The sequence below is a fragment of the Crocuta crocuta genome, unplaced genomic scaffold (genome assembly GCF_008692635.1).
Source record: "Crocuta crocuta isolate KB4526 unplaced genomic scaffold, BGI_CrCroc_1.0 scaffold127, whole genome shotgun sequence".
Taxonomy (NCBI): Eukaryota; Metazoa; Chordata; class Mammalia; order Carnivora; family Hyaenidae; genus Crocuta; species Crocuta crocuta.
The window spans coordinates 13369078-13392262 of record NW_027532008.1 but is presented as its reverse complement, the minus strand read 5'-3'; the positions used below and the strand labels follow the sequence as shown (position 1 = coordinate 13392262).

At 45.0% G+C, this 23185-nt stretch overlaps 1 protein-coding gene across 2 annotated transcripts in view; it reads left to right on the top strand.

Moving 5' to 3' along the window:
• The first annotated feature begins 428 nt into the window (after nt 1–428).
• Nucleotides 429–23185, top strand: part of PDPN (podoplanin) — a 27313-nt gene continuing 4556 nt past the window's right edge. For both annotated transcript variants that reach the window (XM_077775640.1, XM_077775638.1), the window contains exons 1-3: nt 429–750; nt 18962–19095; nt 20761–20890. In XM_077775640.1, coding sequence (XP_077631766.1) covers nt 450–750; nt 18962–19095; nt 20761–20890 — 565 coding nt within the window. In that variant the 5' untranslated portion in view covers nt 429–449. The remainder of the gene's footprint in view (nt 751–18961; nt 19096–20760; nt 20891–23185) is intronic.

Below are 23185 nucleotides of genomic sequence, written 5' to 3'. Positions count from 1 at the left end.
CAAGGGCACAATTTACCAGCCTGATCCGCCTCCGGCCCACCCAGATGAGGACAGCCAGTTTTTTAAAAAGCCATCAAATTCAATATTTGCCAGAACAATCCCATGCTTGATTCTAAAATTACTGGCCACACAAGGAAGAGTTTACTTCTCCTAACAAGAAAAACGTAGGCTTGTGCCTTACTCTTAAAAAAAAAAAAAAAATAAAATAAAATAAAATATTAAAAAAATAAGTTGCTTACTGCATGAGTCCCCTTTCCCTCCCGTTGGGGCTCCGGGCCGAAGCTGGCCCTGGCAGCCCCCTGCAGCTGCAGCCCTGTAACTTTAAACCTGGCCTGAGGTCATCGCTTTCCCGCTAGCCAAACAGAGGCAGAGGGCGGTCCTAGGGAGCCCTGGACTGGGACCACCTTAGGGCCAGCTGCTCCCCGCCCCTCCTCGGGAGAGACAGATAAATGCTGACTCCACTCTCGCTCTCTCGCAAAGTTTCCAACTGCAAAGTTTGCTCCCTGCTGCTGTGGGGGAAGGAAGCTTGGGGACCCCTCCCGCCCCGAGGCTTTCGCTCCCCGCCTTCCAGCCCCTACTCTCTGGCTCCACTGGGCGAGGGCCTCTGGCTGCAGAGCTTTTTAATCTTCCCCTGGCACAGACACCAGCTGCTCGGCCCCAAAGAGGACCAGTCAACCAAGAAGATGTGGAAGGTGCCAGTTCTGCTCTTGGTTTTGGGAAGCCCGTGGCTCTGGGTCCCGGCAGAAGGAGGTAAGCAAGACCCAGCGGAACGGCTCCAGGCAGGGTGGGGATAAGTGCGAGCTGGGACTTGCTGGAATGCCTGGGCCTGGTATTTGAAGTTGCCCAGGAGAGGAGAGGGGGGCTGGGAGTGCGTGTGTGCCCGTGAGTCTAGAAGACCCAGAGAAGGAGACACAGTGGCTTATTAGCTGGTGCCGGGCCCCAAAGCAGTGGCTGAGCAGGGTGCAAGGAGCCCCCGCATCCACAGGCAGCAGGGGTGGGGAGCAGAGAGGGAGGTCCTTGCAGGGCAGCTCAGCTGCCCTCAGCTCATGAGACCTAGGGTAGAAGGAGAGAAACAAGGAGCCCTCCACTGGCTGGCAGGGCTCTCCTGTGAGGCTGTGCATGGGAGGAATGCACATGGCTTCAGAGAAGTTGGCCCCGTGTATCAGGAGGGCCATTCAGCACTACTGGGGTGGGGACGACTCCCCTGTGCAGCGATGGTCTCCCTCTGGCGACAGCCAGGCCTTACACCCTGTGCGCAACGTGTTGGACACCCTGGGGACCCCATCAGTGAGACTGTCTGGAAGAGGCCTCAGTTATCTTCCGCGGAGAGGATCATGCTCGTAACAGGACTGAGCGTGTAGCAGGACTGGGGTGAGGGCTCCTGAGTATCGTGACGCAGTGTTGTGAGCCTTGAGGTATAAGTTGGTTTGGGGTCATGTGTTGAACTTGGCCAAAGTCAACGACTGAGTGAGTGTTGGTGTCTCCTTGGACTTTAACTGCATTAGATCTGCCGGTGGGGGCTCCACCTGCCCCGTCAGCTCTGCCTCCCCCTCCCCTTTCCCTCTTCTGACTCCCCCATCCCCTTCTCACCTTGCCTCTTTCTGCCTGGTGTGCGCTGGGGGGTGGGGGGTGACGTCCATGTCCATCTGTCTACATCTGATTTTTCTTGGGTTTTTGTTTCTATCTGTTTCCCAAGTAGAATATAAGCGCTAGAGAACAGAGCTCTGCCCTAGTCTCTCTCGATCGATCCCCAGGGCCAAAACAATATCCGGCATGTAGTAGCTGTTCACTAAATATTGGCTGGAGGAACTGTAAGCTAACTAGTGATCTTTGGTGTTGGAAGTTGCTGGAAGGTAAACTCTTGTATTTTCCAAATGGAGGATAGAGGAAGGTCTCATACGAGGAAAATCCTTCTGGGAGGGAGTGGCTTGTGGGAGGGGTGGACCTCACCTAGGCATCTATAATTCCACGCGAAGACAATAATACCCAGCCCTGGGGAAATTATACAGGGTGTATGACTCCCTGCCAGGCCGTCTGCTTCAGAGAGACTTGAGCAACTGTCTTTACAGGGCCGCGGGCTATTCGTGGCAGGTCCTATCTTTGGAACTTCTCTTTCCACTGCAGCATACACAGCTCTGCCCTTTGCTTACATTTCCCTTCTGGCGAGACAGTGTGCAAAGGACACCATTTTGTGCTCCCCGGGGCAAGGTGTGGGACAGCCCCAAACTGAGCCGCATCCCAATTTAGCTAAGGAAAGGCAACAGCCCGGCAGCATCCTCTGTTTCCTCCTAGGAAAGGGTTGGCTGTAATTATCCTGAAGCCAGTTTTTGAATGTCAGATGTACTCTAAGGGGAGTGGTTTGCCAGAGGGGTGAACATGACCTAGGCATCTATAAACTTTGTCTGAAAAAACAAAAAGCAAAAAACAAAACAAAAACAAAAAGAAAAACAAAAAAACCAGCAGCACAGTTGGTACTAGAAACTCNTCTGCTGCCTGCGAGCAGCTGAGGCCCAGGAGGGGTTTTGTCTGAGGATAATGACTGAGGCGATGTGAATATGGATGAATAACTTCATTGAGCTGCGCTATTGTGGGTCCTGTTGGGGAGTTGGGCTGGGGGTAATTATGGGGATGAATTTTATTATCCTTCTTACAGGATCCCACTGCCTACTGGGCTTTCCTCCTCTGGTGTATAATCTGGTTCAGTTTTGTAATCTGGTCCCATGTGTTGTCGTCTCTTTGGAAGTGAGTGGATTCAAAGGGGCTCTGTTGTGTGTACATCTGGCATCAGCCTCCATTGTCAGGCCCCGCCCTCGCTCTGAACTTCCATCCAAAACACGTACTTCGGGGCCTAACCGTTACAGTTTCTTTTGTAAAATTCTGCAGGCTGCTGCTTGCTGCAGACCCACATGTGATTTTTCCGGGACCAATCCACCCAGGATTAATCATGCGGTGAACAAATTTCCCTGTGATTTCCCTGAAACTCTTGGCAGTTGGTTTCAGAGGCCCTGAGATCTTCATGAGTTGCTGAGAGTTTTTGTTGAACTTAAAGACATCCGTCGAGCATTTAATAAACACCAGGTCTGTCAGAGCCTTTGCGAGGGAAGCCTATGCCTTACACTGGTGTGTGCGATCCAAAATAGCATTTAATGAAGAAAAACACATTTTTAAGAAGTATCCAAGCATGAGAAGGCTAAGTCAGGACTTGGCAAATAAGGCAGGGCCCTGGCTGAGTGGAGGTATGTCACTCCTCTCTTTCTCTGGCCTCTAAAAGGAATGGTTCATGAGTAACTAGTGAGTTACCAGAGCCCCAAAACCTTGACGTAACAGTGAGCGATCTGGCCAAGTAGAGAGGACACCATCTCGCTCCCATTTACCACCCCCCCCACCCCCGCCGCCATGTGCTAGGCATGTCACGGCTCCCTCATTTAATCACGGCAGCTCCTCAAATTATACATTATTATCTTCGGAATATGCCAGCACTGGTTTTCAGAAATGGGTCTAACTCCAAACCCCAGGCTCTCTTCACTACACTGCAAAACCATGTAAGAACCAAAAGTTGAACTTGAAATTAAAGGTTCATGTCATGTTGAGGGCCTTAAACATGAAAATTTTAAAAATATATATTAAGGTAAAAGAAGTCCTTTACATTAAATACTTGGCATCACATTCCTGTAAGAATGAAGATGCCACAGGGTGTTGAAATAGGATTCATTAATTCATTCCCCATATAGTAATCCAGCATCTCCTAAGTGCTTGGTACAGGGCCAGGTGTAGGATTGGAGCCACGTGCACTTTCAGGAGAGGCACACCTAACATTACAAAGCATTCCCTGAAGTCTTCCCCAGCAGAGCAACGGACCTGTGCTTTAAATTCCTTTGGCTTATCTGAATATTTGTCATATTTCTGGCTCCAAGAACAGGCATGCCAGGCTACAACGTGTGGAGATGTTTCAGGGGAGGATGTAGAGAGACGAAAGACTCAAATACCTAACACCACCTTGGTGAAAGTCATCTGAGCAATCTTAATAAGGTCTTGCAAGGCTCTCAAAGGAAACCGTGTCATTCCCGCCACCCTGAAACCCCTGAAGGAAATACCCAGCTTGAGCGATTTATTGGAAGACAATCAAATGATTGGGGGGAATGGGGTGAGGAGCCTTTCTACAGCCAAGTCAACAGTTATCAAGATCAATCTTAGGATTCCCATAGGGGTGGGCAAGAGATAAAGCAATCTTGACTGAAATTCTGAATCCATTCCCTATTGATTTCTTAAAACTTTCGGGGAAAGGAAAGAGATCACATATTTGATCCGAGGGCTATGAGATGGAGCCAGGTTAGGGAACAACTGGAATTCTCCCACTTCATCCAGGTGGGGAAAACGAGGTGACTGCTTCTTCCCTCCTTGACGCACTCCAGGGCCCATCAACCGCTGGCACCTGACGGGCGGACCAGTCCAAGGCAAGAATTCTCTAGAGCTTCAAAGATAGGGGTGGGCAGGCTCTCCTTTCTTTTTGCCTGGCTGGGTGCCTTTTCCTGGGGAACTGCTCAGGGGAGGTGGGTTTGTCCTTTGAGGGGAATCACGCTCAGTCCAAACGGAAGTCTGCAGACCTGAGCACCTCATTCACTTAGTTGTCTGGGGAGCTGCAGACTGAACTTGTTTGGGGGAAACACTCTATTTCATGCGGAGAGGGGGAAAAAATCAACAAAAAGATAATCATCTTTCTGGAGGATGATGGGCTCTCGACTTGGGTGGGGGGGGGGCGGTAGAGCTGCCAATGCCCCAGGCAATGGAGAATCACTGAGCGCAGGGGGGTAATGACTGACATCGTTAACATTTATAGTATGCAAAATATTGTCAGTTACAGGGGGGCCTGGGTGACTCAGTCAGTTAAATGTCCGGCTGCGGCTTAGGTTCATGGGTTCGAGCCCCGCGTCAGGCTCTGTGCTGACAGCCGGCTCAGAGCCTGGAGCCTGTTTCAGATTCTGCGTCTCCCTCTCTCTCTAATCCTCCACTGCTCACGCTGTCTCTCTATCACAGAAATAAATAAAAAACATTAAAAAATATTGTCAGTTACATAGACTACAGATAGGAAGCAGGGAGGGGGCACTAGAAGATGTATAAACACATTACTGACGAGAATGCGGCATTTTCCTCCAATTCATTACAATGTCTCTATCCAGGAGAATAAAACACAACTTAACATTAAAAGCTGTCATCCAATGAATAGTATCCTGCCTGAGGAAGAAGGTGTCAGTTTACTGAGAATCTAGAAAGGGAAAGAAAAGTGATGGGGATTTGATGACCGTAAACCTGCCTTGCCCAAGGAATTCAGTTATTTACCAAGTACGTATTGAGTGACTGCTTTGTGAGTCAGGCAAGGCACATGTAATCCCTGTTTACAGCTAGTTTGTGAGATGTCCTATGTGAGGGTGTGGGTGTTCTGATTTCAGTCACGGTAACTGTTCTATGATGAATCAGAGACCCCTGTTCCATCACAGTCTGGAAATGTATTCCACCCAAGAACCCCACCCTTTGCCTCTGTCTTATAAACACCAAACAGCTTCCCAGGTATTTTACTCCTGAGAAGGGCATGCTGTGTAGAGCACGGGAAAACTGTCTCCTGTTGTAAATAAACTATTTGGTTTCCTGGCCTCTTGTGAATTTGCCTAATGGGAAACAGTATCATCTGAGTTGGATCACCCCATAGTAAGATTAAATTTCTGGTAAAAAGCCAAGGGAACTAGATTCTGGATGGTGGTGTTAATAGCAGTAATTATATAATAACAGCTAACATCTACTGGGTGCTTAGCAATTTCCAACACTTTGCAAGCCCTACTTCATTTAATCCATGCAGGAGGATTAGTGCTGCATGTGAAGAGGCTCAGAGAGGTTTGGCAACTTACACAGGCAGGCAGTAAATAGCAATGGCGAGACTTGAATCAGGGCAGCCCAAGCCCAGAACCCATGCTCCTAACCACTCAGTACAACCACCACCTGTACGTGGGGTCCAGGTTTCCAAGGACACCCAGAGAAGTCAGCCAATTGATTTCTTCAAGTACCCCTTAGTAGCAACACTATTTGTTATCTGTTAGATGCATATTTCAGATTGAAAAACTAGCTGGTGTTGGGGTACTAAACCGAAGGTCATGGTCCTGCCCCCTTACACATTTACAGGACACACATTCCATTAAGAAGTAAAGAGTTAAGGGGCACCTGGGTGGCTCAGTTGGTTAAGCGTCCAACTTCGGCTCAGGTCCTCATCTCGTGGTTCACGAGTTCGAGCCCCGAGCTGACAGCTCGGAGCCTGGAGCCTGCTTCAGAGTCTGTGTCTCCCTCTCTCTCTGCCCCTCCTCTGCTTGTACTCTGTCTCTCAAAAATAAATAAAAACACATAAAAATTCTTTTAAAAAGAGCTTTAAGAGTGAAAGAAGAAGCACGAAGTGGGATCGCAGTTCATAGAGAGAAGCAAGACCAGTGTGTGTGGAGTATGCGTAAAAAGAACCCACAAGACAACATAAAATGCATGTCCGGAGCAGCACACACCATTATCTGCTCACAGTTTGGAGATGAGATTCTTGTGGTCGTCAACAGTCGGGAAAAACCACATGGGGCAGATGGGAATCAATCTTGACTGTGAAAAATGGTAGGATTGGCTGGACAAGGTGGCAGAGAAGGACAGTCCATTCAGGAGAGACTGCTTGGGCAAGTGCACAGAAGTTAGAACGAGGTGAAGTTTGTGTGGGAAGATGCACGAAGGCTCAGTGGTGTCTGAGGAAGGGAAGTCAGGGAGAAGGACAAGCTCCTGTCGAGTGAGAGAGTTGAACCTTTTTTGGTAGACAACAGGCAGTAATAGCAAATGGGAGTGAAGTGGGCCATGAATAACAGTTGTCAGAAAAAAAAAATGATGACAGGAACTATATGGGATTGAATCTAGTTTATGGGACCAGTGGGGTGGGGGTGGGGAGTCGAGGTCAGATTTGGGAGAATCAGAGCCAGCTCAGTATTTCCTCATTTCTTACTCTTCATTTCCTGTGTTCTTACTATTTACCTCTTACCACACAACACTATTAACATTTTTTTATTGGTAGGTAATTCACATATCATAAAATTAACCCTTTTCAGTTGAAGAGTCAGAGGTGCCTGGCTGGCTCAGTTGGTGGAATGTGTGACTCTTAGGGTTGTGAGGTTGAGCCCCACGTTGGGTGTAGAGATTACTTAAATATAAAATCATAATGGGGCACCTAGGTGGCTCAGCCAGTTAAGCATCCTACTTCGGCTCAGGTCATCATCTCACAGCTTGTGAGTTCGAGTCCTGCATCAGGCTCTGTGCTGACAACTCAGAGCCTGGAGCCTGCTTTGGATTCTGTATCTCTCTCCCTTTCTCTGCCCCTCTTGCGCTCATGCTCAGTCTCTCTCTCTCTCTCTCTCTCAAGAATAAATTTTAAAAAACATTAAAAAATAAAATCATTAATTAATTAATCAAACCATTAGGAATTGCTCCCATTTCCCCCTCCCCTCATCCCGGCAACCACTGATCTCCTTTTTATGTCTATAGATTTGCCTACTCTAGGTATTTCATATAAATGGAATTGTACAGGATGTGGCTTTTGGTGCCTGGCTTCTTTTCACTCTGTATGATTTCAAAGATTCATTCCTGTTGTGGCATATGTGTCAGAATTTTATGAATTTTTTATGGCTGAGTAATACTCCATTGGACGGATATGCCATCTGTTATGTATCCAAGTCATCAGCTGCTGGACATTTGGATCACTTCCATTCTGGGGCTGTAATGAATAATATTGCCATGAACATTCATGTACAAATCTTTATGTGGATGTATGTTTTCATTTCAGGGATACACCTAGCAGTAGAATTGCCCAGTCACACGGTAACACTACGTCTAACTTTTTGAGGAACTGCCAAACTGTTTTTCCAGAGTGGCTGCATTATTGTACATTCTGACCAGAGATGAGAAAGGGTTCCAATTTTTCCATATCCTTACCAACACTCGTTATTTTCGGTTTTTAGTTTGTTTCATTTCATTTATTGATGGAAGCCATCTTAATGTGTGTGAAGTGGTATCCCATTGTGATTTTGATTAGTATCTCCCTAATGACTAACGACGTTTAACATCTTTTCAGGCACTTGTTGGCCATTTACATATCTTCCTTTGGAGCAATGTCTATTGAAATCCGTTTCCCATTTTAAAATTGAGCTGTCTTTTTATTGTTGAATTCTTTTAAAACCATGTTTATTTGTTTTGAGGTAAAGAGAGAGCGCATGCCTACATGTGAGCAGGGGAGGAGCAGAGAGAGACAGAGAAAGAATCCGAAGCAGGCTCCATGCTCAACGTGGAGCCCAACTCAGGGCTTGATCCCACAACCCTGATAATCATGACCTGAGCTGAAATCAAGAGTCAAACAGTCAATGGACTGAGCCACCCAGGTTCCCCTGTCAAATCCTTTATACATTCTGCTTACTAGACCTTTATCAGACATATGAATCGCAAATATCCTTCCCTTTCAATTCCTTGATGGTGTCCATTGAAACACAAGTTTTAAAATTTTTGATGCAGTCCCATTTATCTCTTTTTCCTTTTATTGCCTGTGTTATTGGTGTCACACCTAAGAACCCATTGCTTCATCCAAGGTCACAGAGGTTTACCCTTATTTTTACCTCCAACAGTTGTATAGTTTTAGATCTTAGATTTAGGGCTTTGACTCATTGGGAATTACTTTATATATGTGATATGAAGTAGAGGTTCTACTCTGTTCTTTTGCATGTGGCTGTCCAGATGTCCCAGAACCATTTGTTGAAAAGGCAGTTCTCTCCCCCATTGAGTTACTCAGGCACCTTTGTCAAAAATCAATTGACCATAAATGGATGGATTTCTTTCTGGACCCTCAATTCCATTCCATTGTTTTATACATCTATCTTTATGCCAGTGCCACACAGTCCTGATTACTCTAGTGTTGTAGTAAGTTTTGAAGTTGGGAAGTGTGAGTCTTCCTCTTCTGATTTTTTTCAAGATTGCTTTGACTATTCTTAACACTGTATGTTAGTTATGTGTATATATCTCTTGCCCGTTAGGGAAGAGAGCCAGACCCAGGCCTTACTCAGCCCTTAAAAGAACATATGCTTGGTGCGTCGTAAACGTTTGTCAGGAGGAAACAGTGATCCAAGCCTTCAGGCAGAAATGACAAGGAGGCAGGTAATAGAAATACAAAACCCAGGCTGGAGGGCTGGTAAGTTTGGAACCAATGTTATAAGGAGTTCGAGTTTGTGTACTCTGTTTTAGACACAGTGACTTCGAGGTAATAGTAGGACATCCAGTTTGATGTATCCAACGGGCACCTGGGGAGATCATCAAGATGGCATCGGAAGTAAGCCCTGGAGACACAGTTTACTGCCTGAACTCCTCCCCATTCATCAGAACAAGGGGAGAAACGTGGCAAGGAGGGTTGGAAGAGATCCCTCCCCTAGCGAAGAACAATTATTTTTAATAATCTGCCGAAGCACACTTCAAACTCCCCAGCCAGGCTCAGGATCAAGGCCAAGGGCAGCTAATGGAAACACAGCCACATTCTGCACATTCCTGCAAGGCCTCATCCTCCCGTCTGCACAGCTGGGCTGTCTGCGAGCTGCATGGGTGGATGGTGAGGTCAGATCCAAAGGGGCTTCTCTTTTCACTCTTGCAAAACCGGGGCCCGCTCAGCTGACGGCCCTGAGTGAATCAGAAGCTCAGTTTCTGAGCAGTTTCCGAGCAGATGGTGGGTGTTTCCCAAAAGCTCTGCCACCCGGTTGAAATGCTCTGCTCCGGGGCAGGACTTCTAAAGCAGGTTTTAGTCATTTGGTTTTTCAAGCACTCAGCAGTCCTCTCTATGAGGTGGCCTTTCAAACGGGACGCCGGACCCAGCCATTTCCAGAGAAATTATTACAGAGGTGTTGATTCCAGTTTACAAAGCTGAACTCATTTCCTCTTTTACGGAGAACATTCTGCTCTTGGTCAACAGAGAAAACCTCTCCCCAGGCTGAGTAATCTTGGTTGAGGTTGTAACCAGCAGCATCCAGTTTTAATGCTCGAGAGTCCTAGGCCCTGTTTGTGGTTGGGGGGGGAGGTGGCGCGGCAGTAAATGGGTACGTTGATTTGTGAACACTGAAAAGTGTGGATATTCGTGTATTCATTCAGCTCAGAGGCCATGCTGGGAGGCTGTAATCCTACAGCAGAGGGGGATGTTGTCCTCAGGAAGCTTATAGATGCTGGCAGAGAAAAAGTAGTCCGTGTCGGTGTTATTAAGCCCTATGCTAGTTTAGAGGAATTACTTTCTCTTGGCACCTTGGGAAGGCTCTAAGGGAAGGAGCCTCGCACCTGGGCCAGGAAGAAGATAGGTAGGGTTTAAAACATTTTTTTTTAATGTTTTATTTATTTCTGAGAGAGAGAGAGAGAGAGAGAGGCAGCGTGAGTAGGGGAGGGTCAGAGAGAGAGGGAGACACAGAATCCGAAGCAGGCTCCAGGCTCTGAGTTAGCTGTCAGCACAGAGCCTGACATGGGGCTCGAACCCACGAACCGCGAGATCATGACCTGAGCCGAAGTCGGACATTTATTAGCCGACCGAGCCACCCAGGCGCCCCGCAGATAGGTAGGGTTTAGATGACAGTGCAGGCGGAAGATGAAACTGCAGGTGCCCTTGGCATCCAGAAGCCCACAGAGCTGTTTCAGCCACACCCCAGCCCTTGCCACATGAAGTAGAGAGAATATGAAGGGAGCAGCCAAAAAGTGACCAGTATAAAGGGGGGCTGCGGGACACAGTGCTTCGAGCAGGGTTTGGAGTCTGACAGATCCGATGTCTAATCCCTGCGTCACCACTTGCTGGCTACATGGGCAGTTTGCTCTCAGCCTCACCATCTTCAGCTTCAAAATGAGGATGACATTAGTTTGCAAGGCTTTTGTAAAGATCAGGAGTGAGTGCTTGATACCACGTTTTGTACATTTTCCTGTAAATTCAAAAATAGCAGCCATTGTTATGATACCTGCCTCCTTAGAAATGCAAAGTAGTGCAGTGTGGAAGGTTCCTCAAAAAATTAAAAACAAAACTACCATATGATCCAATAATTCCGCTACTGGGTATTTATGCAAAGAAAATGAAAACACTAATTCAAAAAGATACATGCACTACAATGTTTATTGCAGCCGTATTTACAACAGCCAAGATATGGAAGCAGCCCAAGTGTCCATCCGTAGATGAATGGATAAAGAAAACGTGGTGTATGTACAGTGGACTATTACTCACCCCTAAAAAATGAAATCTTGCCATTTGCAACAACATGGATGGATCCAGAGAGTATAATGCTAAGTGAAACAGGTCAGAGAAAGACAAATACCTTCTGATTTCCCTCGTATGTAGAATTTAAGAAACAAAACAAAGGAAAAAAGAGAGAAAACAAGAAACTCTCAACTATAAACTCAAAAAATTCCTAACTTTTAAGGTGATGAGCATTGAGTAATATATAGAATTATGAATCACTATATAAGCTAATATAACACAGTATGTTAATTACACTGGACTAAAAAATAATTAAAATAAAATACCTACTTCTCAGATAGTCATGGAGAGTAACTGTGAAGATGTGTGAAAGGCACACAGCAGGTCTCAGCTGATCTCCCCCCATCAGGAGAGAGAGAGAACTCAGGTGGCTGGGAAGCCTGGTGTCATGTCTAACAGCCTGCACGCCCGACTCCATCCACCTGTCCGTGACTTGGAGTGAGTCCTTACTATGGAATTGAAAGCTGAGTTCCCAGCCACATGAGCTCCTCTTTCTTCTTTACTGCCCATGCTCAGCTACAGAGATCTTCAGAATTCCACCTCTTTGGGGGCACTGTGCATAACACCCCCTCTCTGAAGTCAGGGAACATTGCCCCAAATCTTAATGTGTAGCATTTCTTCTGATTTCTTCAGAGGAACTAGTGACCCTTGTGTGATCTCAGCCTTGACACGTCTCTCTTGAATTTCACAAGAGAGGCACCTGTCCCCAGTGCTGACAGTGGATGGTCACACCTCGCCATTGGTCTGGGCCTGCGGGGACTCCCAGGATGGGACACAGAGCAAGGACAGGCCGCTGCTCATCACAGATTGAACAGCAAAGCCATAGAGCTCGTCCTCAGAGGGGCACTGTTCTATTTTCAGCCGTGTTCAGGGGAAGGTGTTTAACAATCTTGAGAGAAGCACAGTGAACAGGGCAGGAAGACTGTAGTATAAGGGATAATTCAAAAGAAACGTCCTAATTGGGTATCAGTGTGCTCTTTCCATTAGTCGCTCAACAGACATCTGCTAAATGCTTCCCATGGTGCCAAGCACTGAGAATATGGGGCAGCGTGTAGCCCTGGGTAGCAGTGTGCAGCCTGGAGAAAAATCACTATGGGATGCTGAGTGGCAGGGCCAACCTGCATAGATTTTCCATGGCCACACTTTTGATCCAGTAAGCACTTTACCGGGAGTCGTGGAAGGGGTGGCTTAGAGAGGAACCCTCTGGCCACATCAGTGATTGTACTGACCACAACCCAGTATCTGCCAGGAGCTGAACATCGGCACACAGCTCTGGGTCAGCAAGTGGTTTTCAGTATTCCAAGGAAAGTCTTCACAAGGGTCAGAGGATGGACCAGCCTGTAGGATGAGAGGAGTAACTCAAATGATGTGGTGAATAAAAGCTAAGTCCTAACAGCTTTCTTCTGGGTGCAGAAACCCCCTCGGTGGTAACTAAGGGAACAGCATCAAACAGCTACATTGGGGCCATTTGAATTGAGATGAAGAGCTGTATGAAGATCTGAGTATCTGGGGATCGCTGTGGGTGGTCCGCAGGGTGCTTGAAAATGTTGGAGGTTGGCACCTTTCCACAGTTCTGGGTGTGTTTATCTTCAGGCTTTGGAGCACAGTACTGAGACATGATAGAAAAGTGATATGCAGAGGCATATGTCTGGGCAAAGGAACAGAAGCAGGCATTTTTTGCTTTTGTTTTCCAAATAGATGTTTTGACCTCTTTCTAAAAGCATTACTTCATCCTAAATGTAACTAGGGGGTGGGGAATGCTAGAATTAATTGCTTATTAATTATCCCACAGTTTCTCCTACAGGGGAAAACCAGAACTTCCTAGGATGTCGTAAAAAAAAAAAAAAAAGAGCATTCTATTTCCCAGTGGCCATGAAAACCATTCCATGGCCCTGTAGTCCCCCATCTTCAAAGGCTTACTTGTGCATTTAGACGCTGCTCAAGATGCTAGAAAACACCAGGCACTCGAAAGACTGCCTTAATCTGTTGGCTAACCCCGCAGGTTTTCTTTGAAAACCCTAAGGGTAACTCAGCGTGTGACTTCTTTATTTTTAAAATCAACTTTCCCATTTCAAGATAAAATGCTGTGGAAGCCGCTTCTCCAGCTGTCCACGTTTGAGGCTTCGGGTCAGCAGAAAGAGGAGAGCAGGGAGCTTCTCCCTCACGTGGACATGGAAACCAGACAGACACTCTTAAGCTTAGGGAGGGGACTTTTGTGGTTCTTTTTAGTGAGATAAGCGGAAGTCCAGTTAAACACTCAGCATCATATAGTCCGTACATCCGCTCATAGTCTGAATGTTGTTTCTCAATGGAGCTGTCACAGGTGCTAAAATGAATTCTTGGCTCCAATGTTTGTATTTTCTTCTGATCGTTGGTGGGTTCTAGTGGGACAGCTAGTTAGTAGAATCACAGTTAGTAGAATCACAGTTAGTAGATTCACAGCACGAGTGGTTGAGTATTGTGGTATACGTGTGAGGGTGGGTGGAGGGAGGGAATTTCAGTGGGTCATGGGGAAAGGCCTCCCCAGGAAAGTGCCCTTTGAAGACAGATCTAAGGGGGTGGAAAAAAGCTATCCTGAGATTTTCCTTGTTTGCTTGTTGGAAGTATCCTCCCACCCCCCACAGCCAATGGTACCTAAATCCATGAGAGACCTCACCTTGTTCACTCCTCTGTCTCAAGGGCCCAGAATGGGGCCTAGCGCATAGTAGGGACACAGGGACCATTCGGGAGATATAGAGGTGAGCCTTGGGAAGATTCCAGTCTTGATCACTGCTGCCGCCTTCATTGGCAGAGCATGGGAGAGCTGCTGAAAGAGCCACAGTCTTATAAAGCAGGTCACCCCTTCCTTCTATACTCTACCACTTCAGAAAGCTTGGTCCTCAAAGGGACTCATTTGAGGAAGCTGAGATTCTGGTTCCTACATAATTCAGACTGGAAGATTCTAACCAGATGGGATTTCATAAGAGGACATGTGATCCAGAGGAGGCAGTTGCTTCTAACAACCAGGATTATAATTTATGAGAGGATGGGGGGTGAAGAGGAAGGATGTTAGAACCCAGGGTGGAGGCTGTGGGCTTTCCGGGCCACCACGGCCATAGTGGCACAAAGTCTTTTGTTGTGTCGGTGACTACATGGATGAGCTGTCACAACATATGGTTTGGTGTCTGCTCACCAACCAGGTGAACTGGGCAATTCATTTCATTTCCAATATTAGACAATTATCCTGACGCTTGTTGAAACAGTTGGAAGACTTTATTCAAGACCATGGCAATAAGGGTGAGAGATAAGGTTCAACTCAAAATATCGCAAAGGTAGCTGGTGTTTATAACCAAGGAGCAGAGTATTTGGGGCTGGGGGCCAGTGAATGGACAATTACAGAGAGGACACATCAAGGGTAGGGGGTTCTTGCTACACTGGCCCGACAGGATTCTTGATCTCTCTAAAGGCAGACCTACCACTTAGACATGAAAGGTGGGGGGTGGGGAACTTGGTCAATTGGGAGCTGATTTCAAACTCTTGTTGAAACCAGACTCTTGCAAGGATGGACAGAGATGCTAAGTAGAATTTGGTCAAGGAGAGATCTTTGTCGGCCTCACTTTCTTCATCTGATAAAGGGGACAGTGATGCCAGTGCAACTCACCCACGGGCCATTTTGAAATAAAGTCAGCCGGAAGATAATAAACAAATAAACCCTAGGTGGCTGCACAAATGGGGTGGGGGGCAGGGGTAGGGTGTTGGCTGTAAAGCTGGGCCTCCCACATTAGGTAGAAGGTACAACTCAGAAAGACGTCAGTGCACTTCTGTTGAAGTAGCCTACCCTTCCTCCTCGTTCTCTGCCCGTGGCACTGAATTCGCTCAGCAGCGGTTAGCTGATGTAAGGAGGAAGGGAGAGCTGATGGTAAGAGGAGCACAGATTTCGGAATCGATTCTGGAAAGAATCTGAAAACAGAGGGTGGCATGGAAGTAGTGGNAACCGCGAGATCATGACCTAAGCGAAAGTCGGACGCTTAACCGACTAAGCCACCCAGGCGCCCCATTCAGCTGGTCTTTATAGTGAAAATTTACTCCCGTGACCATGACACGATACTGGAAAGAAGACCTCTGCCTCAGTGAGAGCTAGTTTTGAAGCAGTGGGGGAAGGAGAGTTTTTATTGGGACAACCGGCCAGTCTTTCAGGGGAAATCAAATTATATCCCCATTTTACATCAGACTTCAAAAGAAGCACAAGACAAATAGAAATATGAAATGTAAGAACAAAACCTTAAGAACAATTGGGTGAGTGTTTACATAATCTTGAGGNGTAGTATTCCATTGCATAGATAAACCACATCTTCTTGATCCATTTGGGGGACAAAGCAATCTTAATGTTTGATTAATGACAGAGCTCACAACTTACAGAAGAGAGATGCAAATACCAACCAGTTTAAGAAAAAAAAAGGTTTTTTGCAGAATCTCTTATAAAGAGTATATTCCTGGGGTGCGTATGTGGCTCAGTCAGTTAAGCATCCAGCTCTTGATTTCAGCTCAGGTCATGATCTCAGTTTGAGCCCCACATGGGGCTCTGTGCTGACAGTGTGAAGCTGGCTTGGGATTCTCTCTCTTTCTTTCTCTGCCCCTCCCAACTTGCACATGTGTGCGTGCTCTCTCTCTCTCTCAAAATAAATAAATAAACAAACATTTTTTTAAAGATGGTACATTAAAAAAAAAAGAATGTATTTCTCCCAACAGGGGGCTCGAACTCATGACCTTGAGATCAAGAGTCAGATGCTCTACCGACTGAGCCAGCCAAGTGCTCCCAAGGAATGTATTTCTAAGGGGGTAAAGAACACTTACAACACTATAAAAAAGATGAACACCATAAGAGAAAAATGGTCACAAAAGAAGATATTTTTAACGGCCAACAAATCAATGGAACCACTCCCCACCATTTATCAGAAATGTCAATAAAACCAGAAGACTGAAAACACTTATTTTGACAAAAAACTTGGGACTATTACTATTTACTTTGCATCTAAATTCTAAACTGTTTGACATGAAAGGCCCTCCCATAACTGTATGTCAACTAGAAGAATTTCTATGGAGAGGTCGGGCTTCCATGCAAAGATAAAAGTGATTCATAATTAGCACTTTCAAACCAACAAACATCTCCTCAGTTCTTACTTGTTCTCAAGCTTAAGGAACCTCAGGGTAAAATGGATTTATCATGTCTTTTCATAGGTAATATAAAATTTGGCCGAGCTTTTGAAAGAATAACACCTACGCACAAATTCCAAAGCAAATGGATGGGTTGTCATCGTCTTTGGAAACTTCCATTGATTCTGACGCCCAGGCTGGGTGAACCTGGGCGAGGCAGGAAAAGTATTCATGTGATCCTAAGGGTACAGGCGACAGAACTGACCCTGTGATTGTAGGTTCCTCACGGCGCTTGTATAAACAGCCGTGTGCATTGCCTGTGCACACACGTGTCTTAAGAAAAAAAAAAGTCAGAGGATGAAGGCATCAAGACATGATTTGAATTTCACTGTTGAAAGGAAAAGGGCATCAATTGCTGGCTGGAAACTCGGCAGCTGGGCTGGTTGGGAACTCTTCACCCAGGAAAGCCTTCCGCCAAAATAATAAGAGGGACAATTGAAGATCCCTTGTTAAAGATCAACTTTCCCATGGAGCAAAAAGAATGCCAGGGCAGTGAAACAAAAGCCACGCATCTTAATCATGAGTGTCATTCATAAAACGCCCTTTGTCTATTCAGGGTGATTTTAGTGCTTGGCTCTGTGGGCCAAGAGCAGAAAAGAACAAGAAGGAATTTTTTTTATCAAGTTACGCTTTCAATGAGCTGAACTTTCTATGAAAGAATTCAAACCAACTTCATTCAGTACTTGATTTTTTTTTTTAAAGCAAGGGTATTTTGTTTTGTAAAGTTGGAAGATGTCATACAGTAAATGGTTTTGCTAAGCCGCCTCCAGAAAACATTTGTAAAATTGATGATTTGTTAACTGTTCAAACTCAGAGGGGAGGAAAAGAAGAAGGGTGTAGGGGTGTGTGTGTGTGTGCGCGTGTGCGTGTGTGTGTGTGTGTGTGTTTAATAAGGACAACTTGCCTGGCAAAGGGACATTTCCCTCTTGCATTCAACATTTGCCTACCACCGTGGTCCTAAGTGCTGGTGGGAGCCCTTTGCGGGCCCTCCCCCCACCCCAGCAAGCAGCCAGGAGGGGAGGCAAACTACTTGAATGCACCAATGTATTCACTTACTGTTAACTGGTGAAAGGCATTTCCCCCCCAGGTGAAAAAGTAAATTATATGCTTAGGGGGTTCCTCCAAAGCCATCAATTGACAGCCCTGGATTAGGACTCCAGATGCAAAGAGAAAGTTCACAGAACAAGCAAATTTACTCTTGAAGCTTTCTCCCTCGATGCATCAGCAAAGAAGTTATGATCAACTATTTATTAGCTGTGCCTTTGGCTTGGCTCTTTAAGCACAGGGAGAAACAAGGTATCTTAAGGCAAGGACTGGATTGCTAACTTGAGCGCTGCCTGGATGCAAACATCGACTCTTTAATTACACAGAGAAGCGTCCAGGCATCCCAGCCCCTCTTGATCTTGGGGAGTGTATGTTTGCTTAGTTTGCAACTGTATATTTAGTCATGGAATTTCCAGAGCCACTCTTGAGTACGGGTAGGGAGACCGTGGCCAATGAGTCAGATTTTTAACTCATGAAAAGGGTTATTTGATGAGTTGAGATGGTGCCCTTGCTTGGTCGTTAGTTAGTCTGGATCATTGCGACAGAGGTTAAAGAAAAGGCCACTGTTGTTATCTGCTCTGCTCCCCCCACCCCACCTTTGTGTGGAATTCAACCTGCTATCCCACCCCACCCATCCCCTCCTCCTCTAAAAAACATTTCTCCTTGTTACAACAGGGTCATTCATTCACTGTTAACACAGAGAAGCCCCGTCAGGGGCACTGACGTCCCTCATTAGTTTAGCTCTCTGTGCTCTAAGAATACTATTGGCTCTCTCGGCATTGTTACGTACATTACTGTCTTCCATAGAGATTAACCTCAACTACAAAATGAAAGGTAGACCCCCTATGAGGTCTGTGGTCAGAGGTAATGGTTCTCCTCATTCAAGGAGACAGCAGTCTCAAAATTAAACGGAAAGCAAGCTTGATTTTTAAGGGATGGAGATCTGCTTCTAGGCTTTCTGATTCAGGATGTTTAAGATACAGCCTGCCAATTGGTATTTTTAGAAATCTTTCCAGGTGACTCCAACTTAGAATTTTTCCAGGTCTCAATGATATTCTAGTAACCCTAATGCATTAGTTCATTGTATGAAATGGCACCAGGAAGAGCCCCGTTCATTACTGAAAAGGCAAGGTATTTATCCCCCCGTCACCCGTGGTGGGAAAGGTCTGGTGGCTTCACCATTTTGTATATTTATCTCCCTTTGCTTTGCTATGGAAACAACCAGGTTCTTGTATGTGACAAAGGCGCAGCAAGGAGAATGGTTTGTGGTAAGCTGGAAAGATGACCCTCCCCCCAAAAAATCCCCAAAAGAAATGGTAGAGAAAATAATCTGATTATAGCTGGCCAGTTAGGTCTGCCCACACAATTTCTACCTTAAGCCCTGACCCAGTTTTTCTTTTTTAGCCAGCACGGTCCGGCCAGAAGATGACATGACACCAGGTGTGGAAGATGGCTTGGTGACCCTAGGTGCAGAAGACAATGTGGTGACCACAGGTGCCAGTATAGACACAGAAGAGTCTGCTGGACCGACAGGTCTGGTGAGTGTCCCAGGGAGAGAAGAAGGTGCCGCACAGCCAAGCAATCACATGCAAGGATACTTCATGCCTGGCTTAGTTCTCTTTGCATAGTGTCCTTATGATTTATCCATGTTCTAGGGTATCTGAGACTGTCCTTCCTTTTCTTTCTTTTTTTTTTTATGTTTTTATTTATTTCTAGGAGAGAGAGAGAGAGAGAGACAGCGTGAGCAGGGGAGGTTAGAGAGAGAGGGAGTGACAGACTCTGAAACAGGCTCCAGGCTCTGAGCTGGCAGTCAGCACAGAGCCTGACGCGGGGCTCGAACCCACGAACCACGAGATCATGACCTAAGCGAAAGTCGGACGCTTAACCGACTAAGCCACCCAGGCGCCCCCTGTCCTTCCTTTTCAAGGCTGATTATTATTCCACTGTATGTCTGTACCATATTTTGTGCATCTATTCATCAGTCAGTGAACGCTTGGCTTGCTTCCTACTCTTGGGTCTTCTGAAAAGTGCTACTGTGAAAAATGGATATGCAGATACGTCTTCCAGATCTTGCTTTCAATTGGGTGTACACCCAGAAGTGGGATTGATGGATCATAAGGGAATTTTATTTTTAATTTTTTTGTCAGGCCTCTATCTTGTTTTCCCTAGTGGTTGCACCATTTTATATCCCTGCCAATAGGGTAGAATGATTTCAGTTTCTCCACCTTCTTGCCAACACATTATTTTCCATTCTTTTGACAGGAGTGAGGTGATCATCTCACGGTAGTTTTAGTTTGCCTTTTTCTGATGTTTACGTTAAGATACCGAGCATCTTTCATATGCTTGTTGACCATTGTCTATCATCTTTGGGGAAGGGTCCGTGCAAGCCCTTTTGCCCATTTTTGAATTAAGCTTTTTGATTCATGGTTGTTAAGTGGTAGGAGTTCTTTATACCCTTATCAGATATATTATTGGTAATTATTTTCTCCCATTCTATAGATTGCTTTTTCACTCTGTTGATCATGTCTTGTGATGCACAAAGTTTTTAAGTTTGATGGGCTCCCACTTACCTAATTTTGCTTTTGCTCCCCATGTTCACTAGCTTATTTGTCGAATGCCACATTGGCATGAACTTTGAAATCAACCGAATCACTTCTAAGCCTCCTTCTGTTGCTTGTTGGCTGTCTGAGTTTGGGCATATTGTCCAATCTCTCTTGGCCTCATTCAGACTATAGGGCTAATAATAGGATTGACTTTAGAGGGTTGTTTGTGGAATAAATGAGAAGGTATTTAAACAGCTTAGCACATAGTAAGCTCTCAATAAAAGCCAGTTATTACTCTCATTGGGGGAGGGAGGGCATTGAAAGAAGATACAAGATAATATGTACCAAATAAATACTACAGGGAAAGACGCCATTCAATTCCAAGGGAGAGAAAGAATTAAAGCCTAGTGACCTGGTATTTGATGAAGAATTAAGACCCTAGGGAAGTCAACATTTGATATTTATTTCTGGAGTACATTTGATTTTATTCCAATCTTCACTTAGTCATTTCTGCTTGTTTTCTTGTTTCCTCTTTAAACTTAGGTCATCATATATTTTATATATTTATGCCACTTTAAATCCTTTTCTGTTATAAGGATGAGTATATATTTTAAAACATTAGATTTTATTTCTCTTTTGTCTCATTTACTTCTCCAACAGGTGCCAACAAATACAGAGAGTATAACGGACTTTCGCATAGAGGATGGGCCAACTCAAGAAAGCACAGTCCATCCCAGTGAAGAAAGCCAGAGTACCACAACCTTGAATGTAGTGACCAGTGAATCCATAGGTAAGAAAAACAGTCACCCCAATAAATGTTGATCTTCTTTGGCATGATCAGTGCATTCCAAACATCCATGAACAAATCTAATGATTAGTGGGGCATATATTGGAATGCAAGAGCAAATTCTGAACCAAGCCTTATATGGTAGGTTCAGAATTCGACTTCTAGGGTTGCTAAACTGAATTCAGTTTCTTGGGTTGCTGAACACAGCTCTCCACTTTGAATGACAACTAGGAAAAATGTCCCTGTAGGGCAAGTTAGCTACTAGTGTCATATTGCTGACTGTAAGTTGATATAATGTTACACCAAGAACTTTGTGTTGACTACCAAGAGCAGAAAACTCAACCAACTTATGTAAGTTGTAATAGATTCTATACTGATATTTACCATCTCACACTGAGTTCATGTCTGTACCTATGGAGCAAGACTCTAATCTAAACAAGTCTTACCGGGATTTGGGGCTGTCCTTGTGATTCCTAGTTGTCAACTGCAACAGCGTGAATGGAGCACTGTCTTGGGTCTTTGGCATTATTATGAGGTGCAGACCGTCACTGAGAATGAGGAAAAATCATTGCCATTACAAACCTAGCAAACAGAAAGCAATGGAAAGAAAAGGCCTCCTATTTCTAGAGCTTTCTTAAGAGAAATTCAGTTGCTTGGGATTTTTTTTATTGCCTTATTTTGTAGTAGTTGGGGGTGGGAGAGGAAAAAAGTAATCCTCCAATAATTTTACTGAATACTTGCTAATTTTTGTATCTGGATGAGGGTTTCCATCTTTAAATGAAAGTAAATATAAAGACCTTACCTAAATTAATGGTTCCTCCAATCAGTTGCCCATCTGAACACTTAGAAAAATACTCTCTATTGTTCAATATACATTTCTAGACCCGATCACCATTCTGGTTTTAAAAACTCTATAGTGCTTCTGAGGATTTTTTAAAAAGTTGCTTTATATTTGTACACACAATGACCATAGCAGCATCATTCACAATGGCTAAAACAAGAGAGCAGCTCAGATGTCCATCAACAGATGAATGAACATGCAGAATGTGGTACATACATTTAATGGACTATTATTCAGCCTTTAAAAGGAAGAAGATTCTGACACATGTTACTATATGGATGAACCTTAAGGATAGGAAAGAAAAAAGCTGTCTGAAGTGCTTTGGAAATAAAGCCAAAAGGTCACTCTGAGATGCTAAAAAAAGTTACCATTTAAACACTAGATAGAAGCAAATAGGGCTATGCAAGGAAAGAATCATCAATATAATTGGTCATTGGAAAACATTTCAAAAAATTGGAGAAGAATTGATTGTGTGTCAACTGAATTGACAGCCATTTCCCTGCGGAAAATGGAGCCTTACTCCGGTCCTACCAGGATGCGTCTCTCCTATTCCTTTAAAACAAAATTCTCAGCTCTCTGGAAAATACTCATGATTAGTCTGCTGTCCTGTCTCTTGCCCCACCCTGTCACAAAAATTGTGACTTACCGCACATTCCCACATAACACGTCAGTGTCCCAGAAATTTTCACATGTGAGTTAAAATGTAATTATAAGCACTGGGTTTTTTAAGAGGTGATTTTATTAGGGCAGCAGATGGCTTTCCCACGAAACACCCAAGTGCGATGATGTTTGCATGTATGTATGACACATTCTCATGACTGCAGCCACTGTCGCTGGGTGGGAGCTAGGGAGCATTGAACTAATAAGCTCTAATTTGGTAACGAATATTCTGCATGAATTTTTGGTAATATATTTTCTGACCAATGGTGTCACTGATGGTGATGAGGATGTGTGGTAAGCCTGGAATCAGCAGTCCCCATGCTAGGACATGATAAGCAAATGACTGACCTTTTTCTACTGGTATTTGGCAGCCAAAGATGACCTTTTAGGAGGGATTCCATGACACCTTCATTTCGGGCTGGCCTCAGACCCAACAGTCTCATGCTTTTTTACATCAGCTTGAGCTCCATGTAAATGCTCCGTAGTCATGATGGGTTCAGCTCATGCTGCTAGAGCTGGGCTCAGACACTCAATCTGGGGCCATCTTGAAAAGGTGCATTTTTTTTTTGGAAGAGAGCCGCGGTACAGAGACTTTTTTCAGATCCAAGCATTAGGAAAAGTAAGAATCTTACAGATGGTGCTTTCACCTCCAATTAGAAAAGCTTTTGGATATCTGCAGTATTTGTAGGTTGTGAACTACGGTTCTAGGGAGGGACCTGATTGATTCCCTTCTTTCTATTGTTCCATTAAATCAAAACCTCTAGACTTTCTCCATCTGCAAACTAGGTAAATAAATA